General features: G+C 37.9%; 1 protein-coding gene across 1 annotated transcript; it reads left to right on the forward strand.

Moving 5' to 3' along the window:
* Positions 1-6873: 6873 nt before the first annotated feature.
* On the forward strand, positions 6874-23134 carry MINAR2 (membrane integral NOTCH2 associated receptor 2). The gene is made up of 3 exons (XM_059173466.1): positions 6874-7126; positions 19283-19510; positions 22955-23134. Exons 1-3 carry the CDS (start codon positions 6962-6964, stop codon positions 23132-23134), a joined length of 573 nt encoding a protein of 190 aa, XP_059029449.1. The 5' UTR covers positions 6874-6961.
* Positions 23135-23374: the final 240 nt, after the last annotated feature.

A 23374-nucleotide genomic window follows, 5' to 3' on the forward strand; every position in this document is an offset into this window, starting at 1 on the left:
TGCTCTTGTGGTGAGTAATAAAGTCCTTTGCCTCTAACCCAGGGAGGGGTCTTCTGTCTTTTGCTCTGAAATTGTGCAGGCTCACATGATAGAGTGTAAGTAGAGTAAAACCTCTACATCTGTGCATTTGTGAGGCTTCTCTCATTCGTGTGTTTCACCTTCATTTAAAGCAGAGGAAGGTATTTGGTTTCTAGATGGCCCCGCACTTATGTATATCCTGCATTTAATTGCTTAGATATAAAATTAACCAATATTCACACATCTTAAGTAAGAGAGTTGGGGCATGAGAGAGGTAAAAATTAGTAGGAGGAGACATTCTCAGTTATGTCCCTTGATTCCTAAATCCATGAATCTAGGTAGAAATAGCAAATCTGTATTGGCAGATGAATCAGACCATACACAATATTGTTGGTATATTTTCACCCAACTTGTTCTAGAACTGAATATTAAAGAAAAAATTAAAAAGTCATTGCACCTTTCTGTGAGACCATCTGCTAGAGGATGATGGGAGAACATGGTAGTACCAGAGATTTACGTTGAATGTGAGACCTGTGCTACTTTTTATTTATGGTAACATGGGTTCCCTAAACAGAAACAAATATCTGGAATACCAGTAGAAAATGAGGTATTTGGAAAATTAGTGGATGGTATTGTAAATACCCAGTAGTGCAATTGCAGGGTCATAGGATAGCCCTATTTTTAATTTCTTAAGGAATCTCCACACTGTTTTCCAAACTGGCTGCACCAACTTGCATTCCCACCAACAGTGTAAGAGGGTTCCCCTTTCTCCACATCTTTTCCAACACTTGTTGTTACTGTCTTGTTGATTTTGACCATTCTAACTGGTGTAAGGTGGTATCTCAATGTGGTTTTGTTGTCTTGGGGTTTTTTTTTTTAAAGATTTTATTTATTTATTTGACAGAGACCACAAGCAGGCTTAGAGGCAGGCAGAGAGAGAAGGGGGAAGCAGGCTTCTTGCTGAGCAGAGAGCGCGATGTGGGGCTCGATCCCAGGATCCTGAGATCATGACTTGAGCTGAAGGCAGAGGCTTAACCCACTGAGCCACCCAGGCGCCCCTCAATGTGGTTTTGATTTGAATCACCCTGTTTGCTAATTATGATAAACATTTTTTTATGTGCTTGTTAGCCATTTGTATGTCTTCTTTGGAGAAGTGTCTTGTTTATATCTTCTGCCCATTTTTTGACACGATTATCTGTTTTGTTTGTGTTGAGTTTGAGGAGTTCTTTATAGATTTTGGATATCAGCCAAAATCTATGGTGCCATTATCATTTTAAAAGTCTTCATTCTCTAGATCATGGAACCAACAAGGTAAGCAGGAGTTTGTCAGTTTCTAAGTGTTTCTATTCCAAATATGCTTTCCAGAATTAGGAAGATAACTATGGGGGTGAGGGGCTTCAGAGACTCTTGGTATCCTTATGAGACAGATTTAAGTCAAAATTTGGTTAAATTATTTGACTTCCATACACTCTTGCTCTGACTTCGGGGCTACAGTAAGAGTTTAGGATTTCCAGGAATAGTATCAGATGAGATTCGTGAATCATGAAAAAGTCTGATTTTTTTCCCCTTCCTCCAGTAAGTACGTTGTGCCCATCAGGGAAAACTTGAAGGTAAATTTACAGTATAAAATTGGACAATGTAGGAGGATCCTTCCTTAAAATGATCCACCCTCCCCTTCATTCTAGGACTCTAAGTCAGTGAACCTATTCTCATATGGAGACTGACCAAGGGAATGCAATGTCCTGATGTGGTGATCCAAATCAGACCTCTTTTCACAAAGTCTAGAGATGTAATACTTAAACAACTCAAGTAAGGCTTCGGTAGTATGCCCGTCTGTTTTAGTCTTAGGGACTCCATAATCAATTAGCCAAAATCTTTGCAGGTCAAACCATTCCCTTTACCTCTTTGATTCTGCTGCCCTTTATGGTAACCATTCCCATATGATCTTTGATAGTGAAATGCAGCACTTTATCTCCTGCCCTTGTGGAATTCCACCATCCTCATTACATTTAAGAAGCCCAGTTCTGCAGCAGCATTTCCTTATTCCAGACTTTCAGAGAAACACCCCTGCGGAGTTCTTTAAGGATTCCAATGTAGCCTTTGCTGATGTGAAGGGAGTTCGAAGTCTTGGTGAAGGGAAAGCCCTCTGGAGCCTCTCAGGGGAGCTGTTTAACAGGTAGGTGAGCATCTATCATATTAAAACTATATTAAAACCTGTAGACTACATTGTAATAAGGAAGATGTGGCATCTCCATTTTATTCAGATGGATCACCACTGGGTCTAGATTTCAGGCACATCATTAGAGTCACTCCTAGTTACATGAAGTAACACTTTGAATCCAGAATCTCCTCTTAGTGAACCTATTTAAAAACACATAGACTAATAAAGTGTTGTATTTCTTCTGCCCTAATACAAAACCATTAAGAAATATTCCCATATAGATATACTTTGAGTTTCAGTTAATATAACTGGTGAAATCTTGCAATTCCTTTGACATACATAACCCCTCACATGTCATGCTTTCTACTGGCCCCCTTGAATCTTCTAGGACTTGAATGTGCATTTGGATTTAGAAGACATGACAAATGGTGACACATTGGCAGTACAGTTTAAAAGGTTTTATTTGAAGATAGTCAAAGAAGCTTTCTAGTTCCCAACTTAAACCTTGAACTGCGAATTTAAAACCCAGTTTTTTCATTCACCGGATTTGAATTCACACTACTGCAGAAGGAACTGGGAAAATGAAGACCCATAAGCAGAGTTAGAGAATCAGTAACCACCGACCAATCAGAGTAGCCTCATAAGAAGGGATAATCTGTTAAGAGGTCTATGGGATGCCGTTGCCTCTGTAGCTTCCTCCCTTGTGGGTATGTGGCCAAACTCCTGGGAGTAGATCTAAGATTGCTCATGGTCAACAGGACTGACAGTTGGAAAGCAGCAATAGACATGGAACTCAAGAGAGCAAAGGCAGGGGGCGCCTGGGTGGCCCAGTGGGTTAAGTCTCCCTTCAGCTCAGGGCATGATCTCAAGAGTCTTGGGATCAAGCACATCGGGCTCTCTGCTCGGGAGGGAGCCTGCTTCCCCCTCTCCCTCTGCCTATGTCTCTGTCTACTTGTGATCTCTGTCTGTTGAATAAATAAATAAAGTCTTAAAAAAAAAAAGAAAGAAAGAAAGAAAGAAAGCAAAGGCAGTCGGAACCTGCCAGTCCCCTTTGCCTCTGTCTCTTACTGCACCTGACAGCAAAAAGACTTTCAGATGAAGAGGTGCTGTTTCGTGTTGCTGTCCAAATCTCAATGAAGTTCCTCTTTTGGCCAGTTCTAACACAGAATCACACAAATAAGGAAAATTCTGGGAGATGCAGTGTGCCTTTTATTTGAAGATGACTGTATGACTTTAACTCTTTTTTTTTTTCAGTTTTCTATGAGACAAGTGAAATAAAAATATATATTCTTATTCACTCAAAATAACAGTGAACGCTTTTTAAGCCCTTAATGTATGCTAACCATTCTGTTAACCACTTTACCTGTAAAACCTCACAGCAACCTTACAAGGTACTACTGTTATCCTCACATTATAGGTGAGGAAACAGGCTTAGAGAGATCCCGTAACTTGCCCAAGAAAACCGTTGAATCGGATGCCACTCTGACTCCAACTTCTGTGCGCTCCGTTTTCCTTATCACCTCCCTTGTTCACCAATGTTGAGGATGTTTGGTAATAGACAAAAATGATTCATAAGCTAGTCACAGGCTTTCTTCATAGTCAAAGCTATCCAAGTAATTTCCAAACTCTCCAATAATTTGATGAACCCCAGCTGCTCATCCAGACATTGTATAGGCTTTTCAGCTGGACATTCTTACAGATATTTCAGTTGGTTCTTGGTACAACCAGAGAGGGAGTGAGCAAGGAAGGGAAGTAGGGAGAAAAGAGGGTGAAAAAGGAGAGAATGAGGACAAGAAAAGAAGAAAATATGGTTAATTAGTACATAGACAGTTTTGCCTAGTGAACCATATTTAAGTCTATTTTTACAATTCCCATGTTTCAAAAAACAGTAATTCTGGTCCAAATTCCAAATCCAAGAGGAAAAGATACTTTTATAAAAATGTGTTGTAAAAAAAAAAAAAAAAAAAAAAAAAGACCAAATGATTACCTGCAAGCTAAGGGTGGAGAAGGCCCAGGTATGCATATTTCCACCAGATTTCCCTGCAATTAGAACTCTTTGTATTTATGACGGTTGTCACTCGAGACTGAAGTTACTAATGACAATAAGGAAATAAAAACCCTGACCCAACATATGTCCAGTTACACTCAGGTAAATTTTTTGAAGAGTTAAAAGGAAAACAATAAAATGGGTGTTATATGACCAAATGAATTTGGACAATGCTGGACTTATCAAAGCAGAACTTCTCAGAGCCTTCAGTGTGAGCTTGTGCCTCATAAACTACCAGAAGAGAATGTAGAGTATGTCATAAACATTTTTGGCAATAGTCTATTTTTCACTGAGCTTGGAAAAGAGCACTAAGTCATTTTTTAATCAAATTTAATTGGATTATCAATTTCCAACCATAGTAGAGCCCTTCCTAGGGCTTTGGGAAAAGACAAGCGCCATCATTATTTATCAAGCAAAGGACTTCATGCGGGTCTTCAGACATGACTCATGGGTCAGGAAGCACCCAAAAGGGCTGCCCTTTGGTAATGTATCATCTGGGGTAGGGCTTATAAAAGAAAAGTATGAAATACATCATCATGAAGGACAGTAAGATGAGAGCATAAACAAATCACTCTAAGATTTCAAAGGAGGGGGAAACTATACCTACTTGGGAAAATGCCTCAAGGTTTTGTGAGCAGAGAGTTTTCAGCAGTGGCCCATGAAGGATGATGAGGAGGTGGTTGACAGCCAGAATTGGGAAGAAATATTTCCAGGCAGAAGAACTGGCATTACCAGAGGCACAGAGTGGGCTGGGTTGGGCTAGGCTAGAGGTAGGGACCAGGGATAGGGAAGAGATCGCCGGTAGCAGGAGAGAGAGAAGAAAGCTTGATTTTTCAACTGTTTGTCATGCATGCTACCTACATGGAAGATGGTGAAAGAAAATGGAGAGTCTGAAACTAAACCTAAAAACAGAAGGAGACCGTGCACAAGCCTCCAGGCATCCAGAGCACAGTGGAGGGATCTAAAGGAAGAAAAACTGAAGTCTCATTTCACCTACCTCATACTTTGGCTAAGGAAAAGGCCTAATCAAATATATTTGGATCTGGGTTCTTTGTCTCCACTTGCCAATACAGAAAGCCAAAGAGAAGTAAGGTTCTTCTTGAAGATGTGTGTTATTCCCTGAAGAATCTTTTAGGAAAAGCAAACAGCCTGAGAAATATTTATTCATTAGATGGAGTCTGGCAGCCGCCAAGAGAATCCAGAAAGTACCCGGTGCTTGTACATGCTCGTAATACACTGGATTCTTGAAGCACTTGTGATTTAACTGTTTTGTTGTTAATTGTCATTAGGAAGGACCTCTTACTTTCTCCAGGAAAGGTATTGTTAACCCCCCCTCAAATGTGTGTGTGTGGAACTATTATAAGACCGTGAAAGACTTTGGGACCAAAAAATAATTATTACAGAAAACGTTGATTGTTTAATCCAGTTTTCCAACTGTAAGTAGGACATGATTTTTTTTTTACACTCCCCCATGTTTATCGCTATAAAGAAGGTAAGTACTCTCTAGTGCCTTGCTTGATTTGAGAACATTCTGGCTGCTGCTTCTTGTAAGCTATATGGCACTCTTCTGAAATCTGGTGCTGATACCTTCCATATGTGACCCCATTTACCCCTGGAAGAGAAAACTTTCTGCTGAATCAGATGGGTTTGCAGAGGTGCACACATAACAAACAACCTATGTCTTTTTCAAACAGCTGATATGTCTATCCTTTGCCTTCTCACAGTGGGAAGTTTTCCTCTTCTTCTAGATGGAAATCCATACTTTCCCAGTGAGAACTATGGGTTGCCCAAGAGAGAATAGCTTGAAATGTGTGAGCTTATCTCCATTAAAGTCATCACTACTCCCTGGCTTCATACACAGTCCACAGCCTCACTCCCACCTTGGCTCTCTGAACCGCAGATGGGTTCACTTAGCACAGCACCTCGTCCAAACCAAGCAGCCATGATCCCCTCTGGTTCCAAGTGTACTGTATGCACAGCAAAACACACCGAAGGAGATTATGTAGCTCTGGAGAGAGTCAGGGGAACTTCAGTTCATGATTGGGTCAAGGCAGTAGATTGGGGGCCTAAATTATCATGGCAAACCCTATAGCAAATTCTTGCCATTTCTTGGTTCAGACCAAAGCTGACAACCTAAACATGTTCAGGTTTCACATGAGCCTGAGACTCTGGGAGTCCAAACAAGAGAAGAAACAAGATCCTGCATGTCACATGGGAGACTGCATGGGCCGGGGCCAAGCCAGCTGGTGAGCTCGGTGACGTTCAGAGAGAAAAACTAAGTAATCGCTCCCTTACAGGTGATATTTCATGGTCTCCAATTATGGACTATGACACGGAAATGCTGGCAGTCTCCTTTATCCAGAGAATAGCTCCTCTTGAACTGCCCTTTCTGATGCTGTACAGAGAAATGTTTAGTGCTATATAGCGAATTTTGGCATTTTGTTAAGTTAGATGAGTGTAGCCCTATCTGTCCCATTTAAGCACTGTGAATGCAGGTGTGTGTGTGTGTGTGTGTGTGTGTGTGTGTGTGTGTGTGTGTGTGGTGTGAAAGGCAAGGCAGCATGCTGCATTCATTGTTCTTGTGTGTTGATATATCATTTCAAGACTGGCTCCCAGTGTAGCTGAGAGACCTGGTTTCAGATGCCAGTTGGAGCGTCCTCGGGCTCATTAATAATGGACCAGTCTGGCAAGAGCAGCCTCACTTCCTTTGTTTTCCGCCGCAGAAGAAGGGGAACATGGATCTCTCCGTTTTGCCAAACAACAACCATCCTGACAAATTCCTGCAGCTCGACGTGAAATCTTTCATGAGGAGCTCAGCTCTTCTTCAAGCCAGCCTGGCAAGGTTTCCGGGGGGGAATTACCCTGCTGCGCAGCACTGGCAAAACCTTGTGTACTCACAGGTAAAATCCGGGAGATGAAGCACGTGGGGCGGGGCTCGTTTCTTTCTCCCTAGCTACCATTTCATTATTTGTACAAAAAAAAAAGTCTGTAGGGAACATGGCATAAGGTAGCAGCTCACGCCTGCAACATAAAAAAGGTCTTTCTTCCTTAGCATCAGGAAAGTCCCTTATCACTTTATAAAATATGTGAATTCCCCCTACCATTCATTTTTCTCTAAGCATTTGCTTTTCGGCCTGTCCTTATTTTAGTGCCTACTTTTCATTTTACTTCTTTTCTTCAGGATTTTTCAAACCACTTGTTACATTTGCGAATTAGACTCTGGGGAACAGCCATACCTCTATCTTCTGGTGTATTTTACGCACAAAGCAGCCCATGCTCACACTGGGGACTCATACACAGCCTCTGAGGCAACCAGGGAACTCCCTTTTGCCCCTCTTAGACTGACTCCCTTTCATTTCACACAGAGAACACTCAGCACAACAGTGGTTATCTAATGACTTCAGGAAAGGAAAATAGGAGGAGCTCTCCTCCTTGGAAAGGTGCTGGCTCTTGTCTTAGATACTCTTCCACAGATACACGACGTAATGATCAGAATTGTCAAACCCCATGCAGACTTTATTTGTTGCTTTCTTCTTTTGCACCTTCCTTTACTTTGCTGATGGAACAAGAAGAATAAAGCTGATGAGTTCCATGTGCTGTAATAAACATAAGGGCCCTGACTGTTGGACAGCCCATGAAACAGGAATCATCTCTGTTTTGAGATGTGGAGGCTAATGGGGTTAAGGGTTAGTCAATTTAGAAACAGGAAGAAGCATTTCATTTCAGAACAGATGTGACTGACCTACAAACCCCTGCAAGTCATTAAACCCTTTGGAGTGGTTCAAATTCCCTGAACAGAAATTTGTTTTCTTTTAAGAAACAGTTGCTACTCATGAGTCCTGGTGTAAAGTGACTCCTTTGTGGTGTGTTTGTGGGCTCCTCGGGACCTTTATCATGAGATCATTCAAAACCAAGTACACTCAAATGATTATGTAAGTGTTTCCTCCACCTATAAGGGTTTTAATTTATTTCCCTCATCAGGCAGCCTGTTAGGACAACTGCTGTTGTAAAATATTTCGCATCCTTCCCCTTTGTAATCTTTAAAACTCTCCCCCTGCCAAACCTGTACACACCTTTTCGGTTATGGTTTTCCTATTTTAACTTAAATGTGGTGAAATTCTTCCTTTTCCTTCCTTGTTGTTAATATCATGGAACAGGATGATTCAAAAATCAATTCAGAAAACCTTGGCCCTCCTAGGCTATGAAGTTTAGTCAAAAGAAAACGTATCCAGTAAATTCCTTTGAGCTTGGAACACATCAGTCTAATGTCTTTTGTTTGGTACTGGAGTTGACCTATTTCCTTCATGGGAATCTTTACAGTTTAAAGCTCTGTTGAATGTTGTTCCTAAACCTCAATAAAATGCATCCGATTTTTAAGGGGAATCTCCTTCAACAGGTAGGCCCTGATGAGCTGAAGTATTCACCCAAGGTAAAAATCTGCTTCTTGTGTCTTTAGATATGGTTATTGGTAAGTGTAAACTATATATAAACTTACTAAATTTAGTTTTCCTTTTACTCTTAAAAAAAATGTTAAATGACAGAATAAAGGCCAACTTACTGTTGAAATGATGCATAGTATGGGGGGAAATAAATCTTATAAATTCTGATAGTTTGTTAGGCATGACCCAAATTAGGACTAGGTACGATTTATATTTACTACTAGAAGAAGTAATTCTTCTTTCCATGGATGAACTTAAAATTCAGGAGTGTTATATTTGTTGGCTAAAATATAAATCTAAAATAAAAAGATATATGAAAGTTTTAAGTGACTGTAGTGAGTGTACCTGGTGTATTGAGGTGTTAGGCGTGCATAAGGTGGCAGCTGTCAAAAGTTCTTCATTTACAGTCCTCATTCTGTTGGGGATACATTAAGCCAATGGGAAGAGCATTGAATAAAGGGATGAGAAACTTGATTTCCTTTTTCTTTTTAATATTTTATTTATTAGAGTGCACATGTGGCAGAGTGACAGAGAGAGCAGGAGTGGGGGCAGGGAGGGAGAAGCAGGCTTCCCAGGGAGTAGGGAGCCCGACATGGGGCTCAATCCCAGGATCCTGGGATCATGACCTGAGCCAAAGGCAGACACTTAACCAACTGGAGCCACCCAGGCACCCCAGAAACTTGGTTTCTTGCTTCAAATTCATAGCCCCTTTAAGAGACATGTATTATCGCCTTTATTTTGTTTATGCCTCAATGTATCTACTTGAAAAATTAGTATAATATTAATTTTACATATCTGTTTAAAATTGAGAATGAATAAAAATAATATGAGGTTAAAACAACTCAGAGAAAAGGTTTCCTATAAAAGTTTAAGAAATGTGTATTATTTTTATTATTTGACAGTATTCCAAATTGTGTTGAAATTATCCTTTCCTTAGATTTTTTGAAAAACAGTAGATAATACTACTTGCATTTTTTAATTTATAGTGCAGATGGGGGGCGGTGGTATTAGGGAATATAGTAAATACATCTGTCAAACCATAACTCAAGCGGTAGATTTTATATTCACACGAAATCCGCACAGACTTCAGAGTTGTGTCAGTTTATCCTGGGGTCTTGCACCACCCAGATGCCTGGTGTTTGGGCTTCAGACCACCTCAGAGACTGTCAAAGGACTTAGCCTCCAACCATTGCCTTCAATATTAGTGGTAACTCAGCAGTTAAAACTCATATCCTATAATTCAAATGTGAAGTTGAATTCCTCAATACATGCATCATATTTCTTTTTTTTTTTTTTTAAATTTTTTATTTTTTATAAACATATATTTTTTATATACATATATTTTTATCCCCAGGTCTGTGAATCACCAGGTTTACACACTTCACAGCACTCACCAAATCACATACCCTCCCCAATGTCTTAATCTCACAAAACAAACTGAGGGTTGCCGGGGGGAGGGGGTTGGGGAGAAGGGGGTGGGATTATGCATCATATTTCTATCCATGATTTATCTCTCAAAGCTTCTTTAAAAATTCACATTCCATTTCCAGAAGAAGTTCTGTCAACCATTTTTATATGCAGAGGCAGTTCTGGGCATATAGAAAAGTGAGCCCTTGTTCTCATGCTTGCCAGCAGCCCCAGATACTGGATTCCACGCTGTGCAAACACACAGGTCACTGGAGTTTGCAGGGGGAGAGAACGAGCATGTATTTCCTGATCTCACTGTATTTATACTTTTCTTAAATTCTTTCACTAGAGGAGTAAAGAAGTTTCACCATAAATTTCATCTCAGTGCAATGAACAAACGTTCACCAAAATCTAATGTTTCTGGTTGTTAAAATAATTTGGGGCATGTATCTGATGAAGGCATTTGGAATTGTATTCCAAATATTTCTGCCAATCCCTGTATAAAATGAGATAATAAAAGGAAAAGGCAAATTTTTTTTTTTTTTAGTTTAAGTGATAAAATATGTTTTTTCAGATAATGTAGTGTCCCCCTGCCTTTTTTTTTTTTTTGATTAGCAGTTAGACTTCGTAATCTTTTCGGACGAATCTCTTTATTTTATCTTTTCCTGGTTTCCAGGAGCATTTGGTGCTAAACCTGTGAGCTGGACCAAAAGGCCAAGGACAAGAGATTGCTCTTCCCTTGATTTCTAGATTTCTAGACAGTGTTATTTCCTGGGTTTATTCCTTAATCAACTTTCCTTGCCTTTTCTTTTTTTTTTTTTTTTTTTTAAGTCTTAATAGCTAGCTTTTCCCTGTAAATTTTAACGTCTCTTCTATCTCACTTTTTTTCTTTTGGGTGTTTTTGGGCTGTGTTTTCTTTTGTTTTGTTTGTTTTTTGGCTGTTGTTTTTGTTTTGAGGCTATGATTGTACATTTTAGCAATCTGGCTCTGGACAGGTCCATGAGATCCATCGTGCCTTCTCTAAAAATGTCTCTATTCCTAATCCTCCACTTACTATTCTGAAAAGAACAGCCCTGCATACACAATCCTCTCCCATTTTTAATCCTGTATTTGGGGAAATGCTATAGAACCTTTGAGGCACTTAAATTATTATCTAGGAAGTAGACTGAAGGGCATTGTTCTGTTGCTCAGGGGTTTACGTGCAAGTATCAGAACATGATGTATCAAGTTAGTCTAAATTTATGCAGTTTACAAAATCTCCAGTGGGGTCTGGAATTTAGCCTTAGACAGTGTGCGGCCAGAAACAACACCAAAATTGTCCCACTGTACTGTTCTCAGACCAGACCCAAATGCCTCTGGCGCTGAAGCCTTTATGAAGGACACCATCAGTGTTACAAAAGCTTGTATGGGACTCCAGAGTCCTGGGTAGGTGGAGAGATAGGCAGGAAACCAAATTCATGAGAGGCCCGGGTCAGATCACAAAAGCTTGGGATTTGTTGTCTGAGATTTTAAATTTTATCCTGAAAATTTTGAGGTCCTGGTAAAATTTTTAAGCAAGAAGATCACGCAATCCAATCTGTGTTTTATAAAGATAGCCATTCTAGTACTTCAGAAACAGAAATACTGTAGTCATTGGGGACCACAAATTTGTTTGTACTGAGTAATAGATAATAAATAATTAAAAATTTATAGATATAGTAATTTTATAGTAATAGATAAATAAAATGCCATATTTGCATTATGATTATGAAAGCAATTTTATTGCATGTGCAGATCAAATTGGGGGAAATGGTAATCTTTATGATCTTGATTCTCCCAATTCATAAAGATGATGTATCTTTTTCATTTCTTCAGTACTTCCTATGGCCCTTCAACGATGTCTTATAATTCTCCACATTGAAGTTTTCATAAAGTTCATTAGGTTTATATCTAAATATTGATAAAGCTTTGTGCTCCTAAGACTAGAACATTTTAAATCATATTTCATAATATATATATATATATGGCAGACAAAATGGATTTTAGGTTAAAGACTTTGTTAGATACAGAGGATTGCTATGAAATGAATAAAAGTAGGTATCATTAGTAAAATATAATAATTCTAAACTTACATGCATCTAATAGTCTCAATCTCTCAATCTTTGTAAGGCAAAACTGGAGATATTTACAAGGAAAAATTTATACATGTTATTTTTATCAAGCAGACAAAACAATTACTAAAGATAAAAAGGATTTGAGCAATAAAATTAAGTTCGATTAAGTGATATATACTGACATCTTTACTAAACAATTGAAAACATTAATTTTTAACATATATACTGCATATTTACAAAAATTGATGTGCTAGACTCTAAAGTAAATTTCAAAGACTCAGTATTACATGAATCATGCTGTTTGAACACAATCAACTTAGTTAGAAATTTATATATCAATATCAAAAAGTTAAAGTATGACATATTGTAGAAAACTAAAACACACACTTTAAGGAAACAATAATGGAAATTAAGAATGTAGAACAGGGGGCGCCTGGGTGGCTCAGTGGGTTAAAGCCTCTGCCTTCAGCTCAGGTCATGATCCCAGGGACCGGGGATCGAGCCCCACATCTGGCTCTCTGCTCAGCGGGGAGCCTGCTTCTACTTCTCTCTTTGCCTGCCTCTGTGCCTACTTGTGATCTCTCTGTCAGTCAAATAAATAAATAAAATCTTTAAAAAAAAAAAAAAAAGAATGTAGAACAAGATGAAAATGAAAAATGCTACATTTGTAAAATTGTTGCCTGGAGCTGAAATGGTATTTTGAGAGACTACAATAGAAGTATATGTTTGCATGATAAAAGCAGAATGAGAAAATTAATGAGGTAATAAGAGACAATGAAGATAGAAGTAGGGAAAACTAACCTGTATGTTAACTGCAATTTAAATAAAATTAAAAAAAACATAGAAATCAATACATAGTACAAAAGAAAAAAACAAATACACAATGAAGCAGATGAATGATGTTGAAAGCTATTTCTCTGGAAGGGCCAGAAAGACAGAAAACACCTCTGGCAATGCTGGTTAGAAAAAAAAAGACATCCACAGGGCTAGAAACTTAAAGGAAACACAAGTAAAGAATAGCAGAGGGGTGCCTGGGTGGCTCAGTGAGTTAAACCTCTGTCTTTGGCTCAGGGTCCTAGAATGGAGCCCCATATCGGGCTCTCTGCTCATCAGGGAGCCTGCTTCCTTCCTCTCTCTCTCTCTGCCTGCCTCTCTGCCTACTTGTGATCTCTGTCTGTCAGATAAATAAATAAAAAATATTTCAAAAAAAAGAATAGCAGCAATTAAGAAATGTAACATACAGATAATGAGAGGAATTTTGAGAGGAATTTGAAAACCTTACATGCAACTGGGTAGTTTCCCACATAGCATAGGAAACTTAAAGAAAAACAGAAATTGTTAATAAATCTGTAATCATTTTACTATGGAATCAGTAGTTTTAAATCTATCCCAATTGCACAAAAATCAAAAAATACCAGGCCAATTGAGTATTGTAGTCAACTTCTACCAGAGAGTCTTGAAAATGAATCATTCCTATTATTGTCAAATTCTTCTAGAAAATGGGAAAACAAAGATGTTTGTATCCACAACATAACTTCAGCTACCACTAACAATTGTATATATAAGAGACCCTTAATCTTAGGAAACAAATTGAGTGTTGCTGGGGGGTGGGGGACAAGGGATAGGTTTGCTAGGTTATGGACACTGGGGAGGGTATGTGCTATGGTGAGTGTAAGACTGATGATTCACAGACCTGTACTCCTGGGGCAAATAATACATGAGATGTTAATTAACAAAGGATATATGTATATCCTTTTTTATCATATATATACATATTTTTTTAATTAACAAAGGATATACATATATATTTATATAATACATGTTTATATAATTTATATATTATGTAAATATATGATGTATAGTTACATAAATTTGTATATTTATAAATATATATTTTATATTATATAAATATATGATTATAATAATATTATTGTATATTATATATAAATATTTATTTTGTATCTATAAATTCTTCCTTTCTGAATGGGAAAAATTAAAGGCATTGCAGTCACAGGCTCCTGGGTGGTTCAGTCAGTTAAGTGTCTGCCTTTGGCTCAGAACATGATTTCAGGGTCCTAGGATCAAGTCCCATGTTGGGCTCCCTGCTTGGCAGGGAGTCTGCTTCTCCTTCTGCCCCTCCCCCCACACTTGTCAGCTCTCTCTCTTACACAAAAACAAATAAATAAAACCTTTAATAAATAATAGATAAAATAAATAGATCAATAAATAAAATAGAGACATGGCAGTCACTCTTCCAAAGTAATTCTGAGGTCTCATGGGAATAGTTTATGTGGACTCCTTCCTTGAAGGTGTGGAAGATTGATTAGGCCACAGTTCTGCTTTTTAGAATAACTTTTGAGGCACTGTTCTATATAGCCCTTGATTCCACCCTCTAGGAAGCATCCCCTTGTTCACTGTTCTCTTTTGCCACATCAGAAGTAGACCCTTCTTCAAGAATAGGCTTCAAGGGATGCCTGGGTGGCTCAGTTGGTTAAGCGGCTGCCTTCGGCTCAGGTCATGATCCCAGCGTCCTGGGATCGAGTCCCACATCGGGCTCCTTGCTTGGCAGGGAGCCTGCTTCTCCCTCTGCCTCTGCCTGCCACTCTGTCTGCCTGTGCTTGCTCTCGCTTCTCTCTCTATGACAAATAAATAAAATTTTAAAAAACCTTTAAAAAAAAAAAAAAGAATAGGCTTCAAAGTTTACTCCTACTCAAGGAAATTTAGAAATCTAGGATTATTATCACTGCTTTCTTTTGTTCTGTTTTGTGGTTAATTCTAAACATTCAAAAGCTTTTAGGTATAGGCATGCGGTTTCTTTGGTCATATATTTCTTACAGAATTTAGGAAATTATTTATTAATGTAATCTTATCTGACCTGACTGACTACTTACAGTCAATTTTTTATGTTAGTGAACACAACCCAAAGTCTTTGAAGACATAACTCTCCAAAAGGCTTTAATATCTTGGTTTTCTGCCTCCATTTCTGTATTTTTAGAGTCAGTGACAACCACGTAGAAGCTCTCAAGGATAAGAGTTATGAAAGCACAGCTTAACGTGATCTTTTTCTTGAGTCACTTTATTTGATTGAGAAATTGCAATAGGCATATTTTGCCCAATGCTTTCTTTTTTTAAATTAATTCTGTGTTTTAGTGTTGGGGTCTACAAGTAGATTTTCAACAGTAGAAACATAGTAGGCATTGAATTTCTAGGTCCTCTCTACTCTCTTTCATTTCTTTTTTCCTACTGTCTGGTTCTTTCTCTAATCTCTAATCTCATCTCTTTATTGTATCATATTAATGTTCTGATAATTGTAATGTCATTACATATATGTAAATGTTCTGATTATTTATAAGAATCTCTTCTAGAGCTACAGGTGATTGGGTTCCCAAATATGACAGATGGCATGTATGCCAATTTTTTCCCCTATAAGATATTAATAACCATCATTCCAGCTGCTCATGATTTTTTCATCCCATATTTGGAATTTTAAGATATACTACTTTTTGTATTAGAGAGGATAAGGCAGGCTATGCTGTGATGACACATATCCTCACAAAATATCACTAACTAAAAGCAAAATATTTTTTTAAAGATCCGTTTATTTATTAGAGAGAGTGTGTGCACACAGGGGGAGGGGCAGAGGGAGAGAGAGAATCTTTAAGCACACCCCCTGCTGAGCTCATAGTCTGAAGCTGGGCTCAATCCCAGGACCCTGAGTTCATGACCTGAGCCAAAATCAAAAGTTGGACACTTAATTGACTGAGCCACACCAGGCACTCCAAAATAAAATAAATTGCTTGCTCATGAAAAGTCTGAGAAAGGCAAGTGGATTTTAGGAGCAGCTCTTTTCCAAGAAGTAACCCTGAGCATCAAGTTATTTCATCCTGTAGTTCGGCCATCACAGAATCCTTGCTTCATAGTGACACAAAAATGGAAATGAGGAAAGTAAGCCTAAAACACTGTGGGACATTTCAGGGACCAGGTTCCATGGTGGTTTCTGTTACTTTTATCCATATATCACCAACTAGGAAAGAGCTGGCCCCATTGTAACTTCAAGCCAGACTGGCAAAACCAGTCATCCTTTATCCTCAGGAGGGGAGAATGAAATTCATAAGTATCCATCACCACAATACAGAGCTCTCATTTCCTCTATATTTGCCAGTATATCTTCTCATGTTCTTTCACTCTCATTCTTTGAGTGCTTATATTTCAGGTATTATTCTTGTAAATATCACATAATTTAATTTTAAAAATCTCATCTGACAATCTCTGTCATTAAAATAGAAGGTTTAGTTTATTAACATTTAACATGATGATTTCTAAAATTTTTCTGTTTTCCTGAGGTTCCCCCTATTCTTTGCTTCTAGTTTTATTGTCTTAAGATCAAGTTTCCTTTATCTTTTTCCTTTATCTGCTTTACTGATTTAGAAACTATATATTCTTTCTCTATTTTTAGTAATATTTCTATACTCTGACACGATTTCTTAAAATATTCTAATCAAAAATATCTCTGTCAATTTTACAGTCCAGTAATTTAATTGTCCCTTATTTTAAAACTCACAAATTAGTAATTATTGTCTCTATTTTACTATAAAATTCATTCTTGGTTAGATAGATTTATCTAAGATAAATATTTATCAATTCTCTTTCTTTGTTTCTTTTCTTTTCTTTTGCTCCACATTTCTTTTTACATATTAATCTTTACTTTTATTATTAAGGTTTTTTTCCTGAAGTACATTTTTTAGAGGTTTTTTCTTTATTGGCTTGTTAATTCTGTAGTCTAAATTTTTGTTTGTCTCAATATGCATTCTAATTCACTCCTTTTACTGAATGATAGTTTACTTGTATGTAAATGACATAAATAATGACTAAAAGATATTAAAGATAAATGGAGACAAGGTAACAGTGAACACAGAAAAGTCTAGGTAAACTTTAAAGTGTTACTTTCCTTAAATATTGTAAAATACAAGTTATTTTAGAGTTTATATGACTAAAATAATAGAATTATTTTTGAGTTTTTCTTTCGTAAATGTGATCTATCCAGAATGTGGTATCAAGAGTTAGACTCAAATACATGCTTTTTTTCTTTCTTAAGGTATTTGAAAAATATTACCAAAATATAAATGAACCTTGTTTCTTATCCTGTCATCAGATCTTTAGCAAAGATATTCTATGAATTTTCTCTTCACATGTTTTTCAGACATGAAATTGTCATGCAACACAAAACATAAATGGCATCATATAGTGGGATAACCTCAGACTTTCAACAATGTGCTTTAGAATTAAGGGCTTGAATATTATTTTTAGACAATAGCTCTGAATTATTAGTTATTAAAATTATTTTGTTATCTTATACCTTTTAGATTTTCAAGGTCTTTATACATTCTAATAGATTCTGTTATTTTTTTTCCTGACCTCCCCAAAACTGTATTTTCCTCATTTATAGAGCTTTCTTATTTAAGAAGCTCAAGGAATGGGCTAGCAGACAAGAAAACTGACAAAGCAAATTTGTCAATGTCTGAAGAATTATCCCTCTCAAAGATGATCAAAGATAGCTAGCCTTGAAGAAAAACCTTGAGTCAGAATTATGCTAAGCTGAAATGATCTAAATTTCATATCAAATTGTTTTTTCTCAATTCAGAAACATTTTTATGAGGCTATCCATCTTAAAGACAAATGCTAAGTCAAGATGATGTATTATTTCATTGCAAATTTCAGTATTGAAGAATATAAATTGATTTTAAGTGGACCAACAACGTAGTAAATTCAGAGAAGATCTTCAACTTGACCTCTAAGTATGTAAAAAATAGACAGGTTAAGAAAATTAGGGAAAACTAAGGTCAAAGAGAATGTGAATGGTTTGATCTAGATGCTTTTTTTGTTTGTTTGTTTATCAGCCATTTCAGAAGAAAACTGTATGTAGTATTAGTTCACAACCTAGCTTACTTAAATACATATTTAATGTGACCTATATACCCCAATATGTGCTGAGCAAATCAGTGTCTTGATGTTCATAAATATGACTCAGAAGAATATTAATTGAAACACGTGTATTGAATATTATTGATTATTATTGAAATGTGTGCTTATAAATTGCTGTAAATTCATGAAATGTGTCACCATTATGGTAAGTCTAAGTTTTCTGAAAATTAACTTATGTGGAATTCTTTTCCTTGATGCTCCATGATAACTGAGGCATTAATCTGTAAGCTTTTTGTTTCTTCTTAATTTTATTCAGCCAATGAACACATTTTAAAGCTAGATTTTTCTACTTCCATAATAATTTTATAGTCAGAAAAACAAAAACAAACAAACAAACAAAAACAACCAAAGTAAAACCCTGAAGGTCAAATCAGACACAAGAAAAACACAACTACCCTATGCTGTTAAATTTGAGATACTGGTTGCCCTTGGGCAGGGAGAGGGAAAGGGTTTTGGAAGGGAACAGGATGTGTGCTGGTAATGTCCTCTCTCTTATTGAGCTATATATTTATATGTGTACTTTTCTGCATGTAAATTTGGCTTCAGTAAAAAAATATTTTTTAAAAATCTGAAAGTCAATATTAGAGCCATCTACTAGCCAGCTGGTGTGTAGACACATAAAGGAGTACGATGCTGTTCTGTCCTCCAAGCTGTCTGAAATAGGAGTCCCGAGAGAGTTTTTGTGAAAGCCAAGGCGTATCTATAAAATGCCTTTTAATCTTGACTTTGCTGGATTAATACAGCAACATTAAATATTATTTTTTATCAGTCATGCAATGCACAAATAGAAGCAAAATGTCATTAAATATCAATGCAAGTGAGCTGGGAAAAAACTGGCTTTGTTCAGAATTCTGCTATTTGAATTAAAGAACAATGTTCTTTCTCTGTAGTTATAAAAGAGCATTTGAATGAATGATCACTGAGGTTGAACAAGATCACGTGCAAAGAAAAACACTCAATTAATGGCGGGATTCTAGGTCAGACTAGATCCTAGATCCTTTCCTCATTCATTATCCTCATCTGTTGGGTTTCCAGGCAGAATCAGCAGTTTTTCAGGGGCCATTATTTCGCATTTCATCCTCTGCTGCCAATGGCCCATTGGTAAGAGAAGGCTTGTCACTGTGTCTCCTAACAGAGAGAAAAGAAGACCATTTCTGCTCAGCGAATGAGGAGATCCGGGCCAGAGGGTGTTGCTGCTGTGGACCATCCCCCACCATCCTTGTCATCAGTTCTGAAGAATAACCCACTCTATGGTGACCTAAGTTTGGAGGAAGCTATGGAAGAAAGAAAAAAGCATCCCTCGTGGACGGTTGAGGAATATGACAGGCATTCCCTGCACACAAACCTTTCTGGGCATCTAAAGGTACTCAAACCAAAGAATCACTTCCTTCAATTGATGAAGAAGTTCTGTCAAATATTCCTTTAAAAAAAAAAATGAATATTGGGCGCCTGGGTGGCTCAGTGGGTTAAGCCACTGCCTTCGGCTCAGGTCATGATCTCAGGGTCCTGGGATCGAGTCCCGCATCGGGCTCTCTGCTCAGCGGGGAGCCTGCTTCCCTCTCTCTCTCTCTGCCTGCCTCTCTGACTACTTGTGATTTCTCTCTGTCAAATAAATAAATAAAATCTTAAAAAAAAAATGAATATTAAGGTGACAAGTACTCTTCACTAGACCCAGATCTCTAGAGTTGAAGTCCTTTTGGCTCCTGGCATCCCTTTCTCTCTCCTATGGATTTGTTCTTAGTTTTACTATGTCAGCAATTACTGTCATCTCTCTGGTGTAGAGAGAAAGAAATGATGAGACACAGAAAGATTTACCTAGAAGGTTAAAGGTTTTTGAAAATTGATTTACCAGATTATGTATGTTTCCCCCTAGTTTTGTGAGCATTTATTTCATGAAGACTCAAGAATTCCCTTACCTACATTGATTCAAAACTATTCGATGCTCTTAGGCATGGGACAAAACAGTTCTCATCAAGGGTCATGGTATTCCAAGCCCACTCAGTGATTTAAGATTACAGATTTACATTTTGGACGTTTTCCTGTGTCTCAGTAACAAAACAAAACAAAAACATTTCAACACAGGAAAAGTATGCAATGAACTCATTCACCCAGCTTAAACCCAACTTCAGTTTTTCTTTGTTTTCTTTTTTTCCCCCTGGTGTCATCTATCACATAGAAAATCTAGAAATACCTGCAAAGCAAGGAGAATGGCCCTCTGTTTTCTGAGTGGACCAGATTCCTCCCCAGCTTTGGCTTGCCTCTGCCTGCCCTGAGGTCAGGGAGGCCTGACTTTTTCTGCATACACTTCATTTAAGGTGTATCTGCTCTGAGTCCCATATGTTAAGCACCTGAAGAGTTTTTTCCGTCGCAAGGGAGACAATATCGTGTCCCCTTAAAATCTGATACTTTTAAAAATCCCGAATGTGCACTCTTGAAATATCTTGTCCAGAGTCTTTGAGGCTCTTTAATGTCCTAGTAGATTGAACATATCTCCTCCTTAATGTAGCCTCTTTTCCAAAGAAGTTTCCGTAACAGATGTTCCCCCATAGCAACAATAATCTTCTAGGGGTTTTTTGGTTTGGTTTTGTTTTGTTTTGTTCCTATCACGAGTCTGAAGGTCAGGTCCTCTAAGAAATTAGTTAGTTTTTTTTCCTTTTTCTTTCTTTTTTTTTTTTAATTAAGTTTTTATTTTAATTCCAATGTGGTTAAAGTACAGTCTTGTATTCATTTCAGGTGCACAATATAGTGATTCAACAATTCACCCAGGGCTCATCATGAAAAGTGTGCTCCTTAATCTCTATCTGGCTTTCACATTCCCCAGCTCCCTTCCCTCTGTCCTCTATAGTTAGTTAAGAGTCTGTTTAAAAAAAAAAAAAAAAAAAAAAAAGAGTCTGTTTCTTGGCCTCTCTCTCTCTCTCCCTCTCTCCCCCTCTCGCTCCTTCTCTCTTTCCTTTGCTTATTTGCTCTCTTTCCTTTGCTTATTTCCACATGAGTGGAATCATACAGTATTTGTCTTTCTCTGACTTATTTTGCTTAGCATTAAATTACTCTCTAGCTCCATCCATGTCTTTGCCAATGGCAAGATTTCATTTCTTTTTATGGCTGAATAATATCTCATTATATATCACATCTTTATCCATACATCTTTTGATGGACACTTAGGCTGCTTAAAAAGTCACTTTCTACAATTAGGAAAGCATGTATTGTTCTATTTCACAAATATTTCTTGACCGTGTGACAGAGGCTCGTCTCTACTCTTTATCGTTTACCTGAATGGCAAAAGGGTTGTGAAGATGAGTATTACTGTCCCTGCACCAAAAAGTTCATCTAACTGATCAGAGTAACAAAACCATACTTATAGAACAAAATAAAAGAAGAGGATGATGTTGTAATAATAACAGAAAGGGCTATGCAGACTTAAAAGGAGGACAAAATCACACTGGATTATAAAAAGACATCATGAAAAGAGTTAATTTAGGAAGAATGGATAGAATTCCAAAAGATACCGATGGTTGGCATGTGTGGGGAGGCTCTTCCGTCTGGAGTAACAGGAAAAAAAGCACAAATTCCAGAAAGTAAGATAGATTGTCAGAACAATAAATAGTGCGGTGCCATTGTCACTACAATTTAACTAATAGAATAACAGGAAAATACTTAAAAAGTGTTTGGATGTAAGCTAAGGAGATTGAACATCATTGGCAATGAGTAATATTTCTGTTGGCAAATTCCACGAGCTCTGTTTCAGAAGAGCAAATAGGGATACAGTGTGGGCATTGCGTCACTGAACCTGGGGACTGTTCCCTCCCCATCCATCCGCCACACATAGAGTTTCCCTCAGAGCCTTTGCAGACCTCATGAGCACTCTTTTGAGGGATGCTTCTGAAAGTCATAGCTTTAGTTTTCATTAGAATTTCTTTTTTTTTTTTTTAAGATTTTATTTATTTGTCAGAGACAGAGGGAGAGAGAGCGAGGGAGCACAGGCAGACAGAGAGGCAGGCAGAGGCAGAGGGAGAAGCAGGCTCCCTGCTGAGCAAGGAGCCCGATGTGGGACTCGATCCCAGGACCCTGGGATCATGACCTGAGCCGAAGGCAGCTGCTTAACCAACTGAGCCACCCAGGCGTCCCTTCATTAGAATTTCTATCTATACTTCATACATTCAACTTCTTTCCTCACCATCCCCGTGCATCTCATAACCAGCAGACAGAGCCCCTAACTTATTTTCTGAAACTTTTTCACCTCTTACAGGCTGTAAAACCTCCAAGTGCCTTTGGCCAATACCATTTTTCTAAATTATAAATAAAAAAGGAGAAAGGAAAACCCACATTTAGTTACCAGGGCTAATTAGGAGCAGAATGTAAGAGGCGTCTGGAATTATGGAAGTTCTTCCTAAGGATTGTAGGCATTAGACTTGACTTTGACGAGGGCACAAAATATGTGAAGGATACAAGTCAAGCAGACAAGGAATTGCAAGATTATCTATCCTTCTGCATAGTCCATCCAAATTTTATTTTACTAGCTTTTTAAGACCAGGAAGTTTAAATGGTAGCAATACGGTGGAGGAATTGTTTTGCCATCACCAGCATTTGCCCAGCTCCCTGTGTGTGTGCCCCTTCTGCACCCAGCAGGGCGCTACTGACCCCCAAAGCTGGCTTAAAGTTCACTGAGACTAGAGAGGCAGAGAGAGGGCGGGCACCTCAGCTGCAAGCCGTTGCTGATGAAAAATCAGCAGTTCTGCAGTGTCAGTAAGTCTGAAACACTGGTTACTGATTGATCCTATTCTCCTACGTAATTTTGTTTTCTTTTTAGGAAAATCCTAATGACCTACGGTTTTGGTTGGGAGACATGTACACGCCTGGTTTTGATACCTTATTGAAAAAGGAAGAGGAACAAGAAAAGCATTCAAAATACTGTCGTATAGGTCTGATTTTGCTCCTTGTTGCCTGCATCTTGGTTTTCATAGTGACTGTTTGCACATTTTTCACCTAAAGAAAACTGCAGCAGATACAATGGCTTGAAATTTCTTAAAAATCTTTCTAAATAAACATTTGCAGAAAAACATGCTCACGTGGTATGAATGTACTGGGGAATGTTCAGCTAGGTGTCATTGTCTTGTAGAACGTAAATGTTGCCTGAGACATGCTGGCTTTCTCTGTTTTGTTCTAGAAACCTTGGTAGGAATTCCGGGTGACCAGGAATTCTGGGGATCAGAATCACAGGAAAGCCCCT

Source organism: Mustela lutreola, chromosome 5 (genome assembly GCF_030435805.1).
Source record: "Mustela lutreola isolate mMusLut2 chromosome 5, mMusLut2.pri, whole genome shotgun sequence".
In the NCBI taxonomy this organism is placed as follows: domain Eukaryota; kingdom Metazoa; phylum Chordata; class Mammalia; order Carnivora; family Mustelidae; genus Mustela; species Mustela lutreola.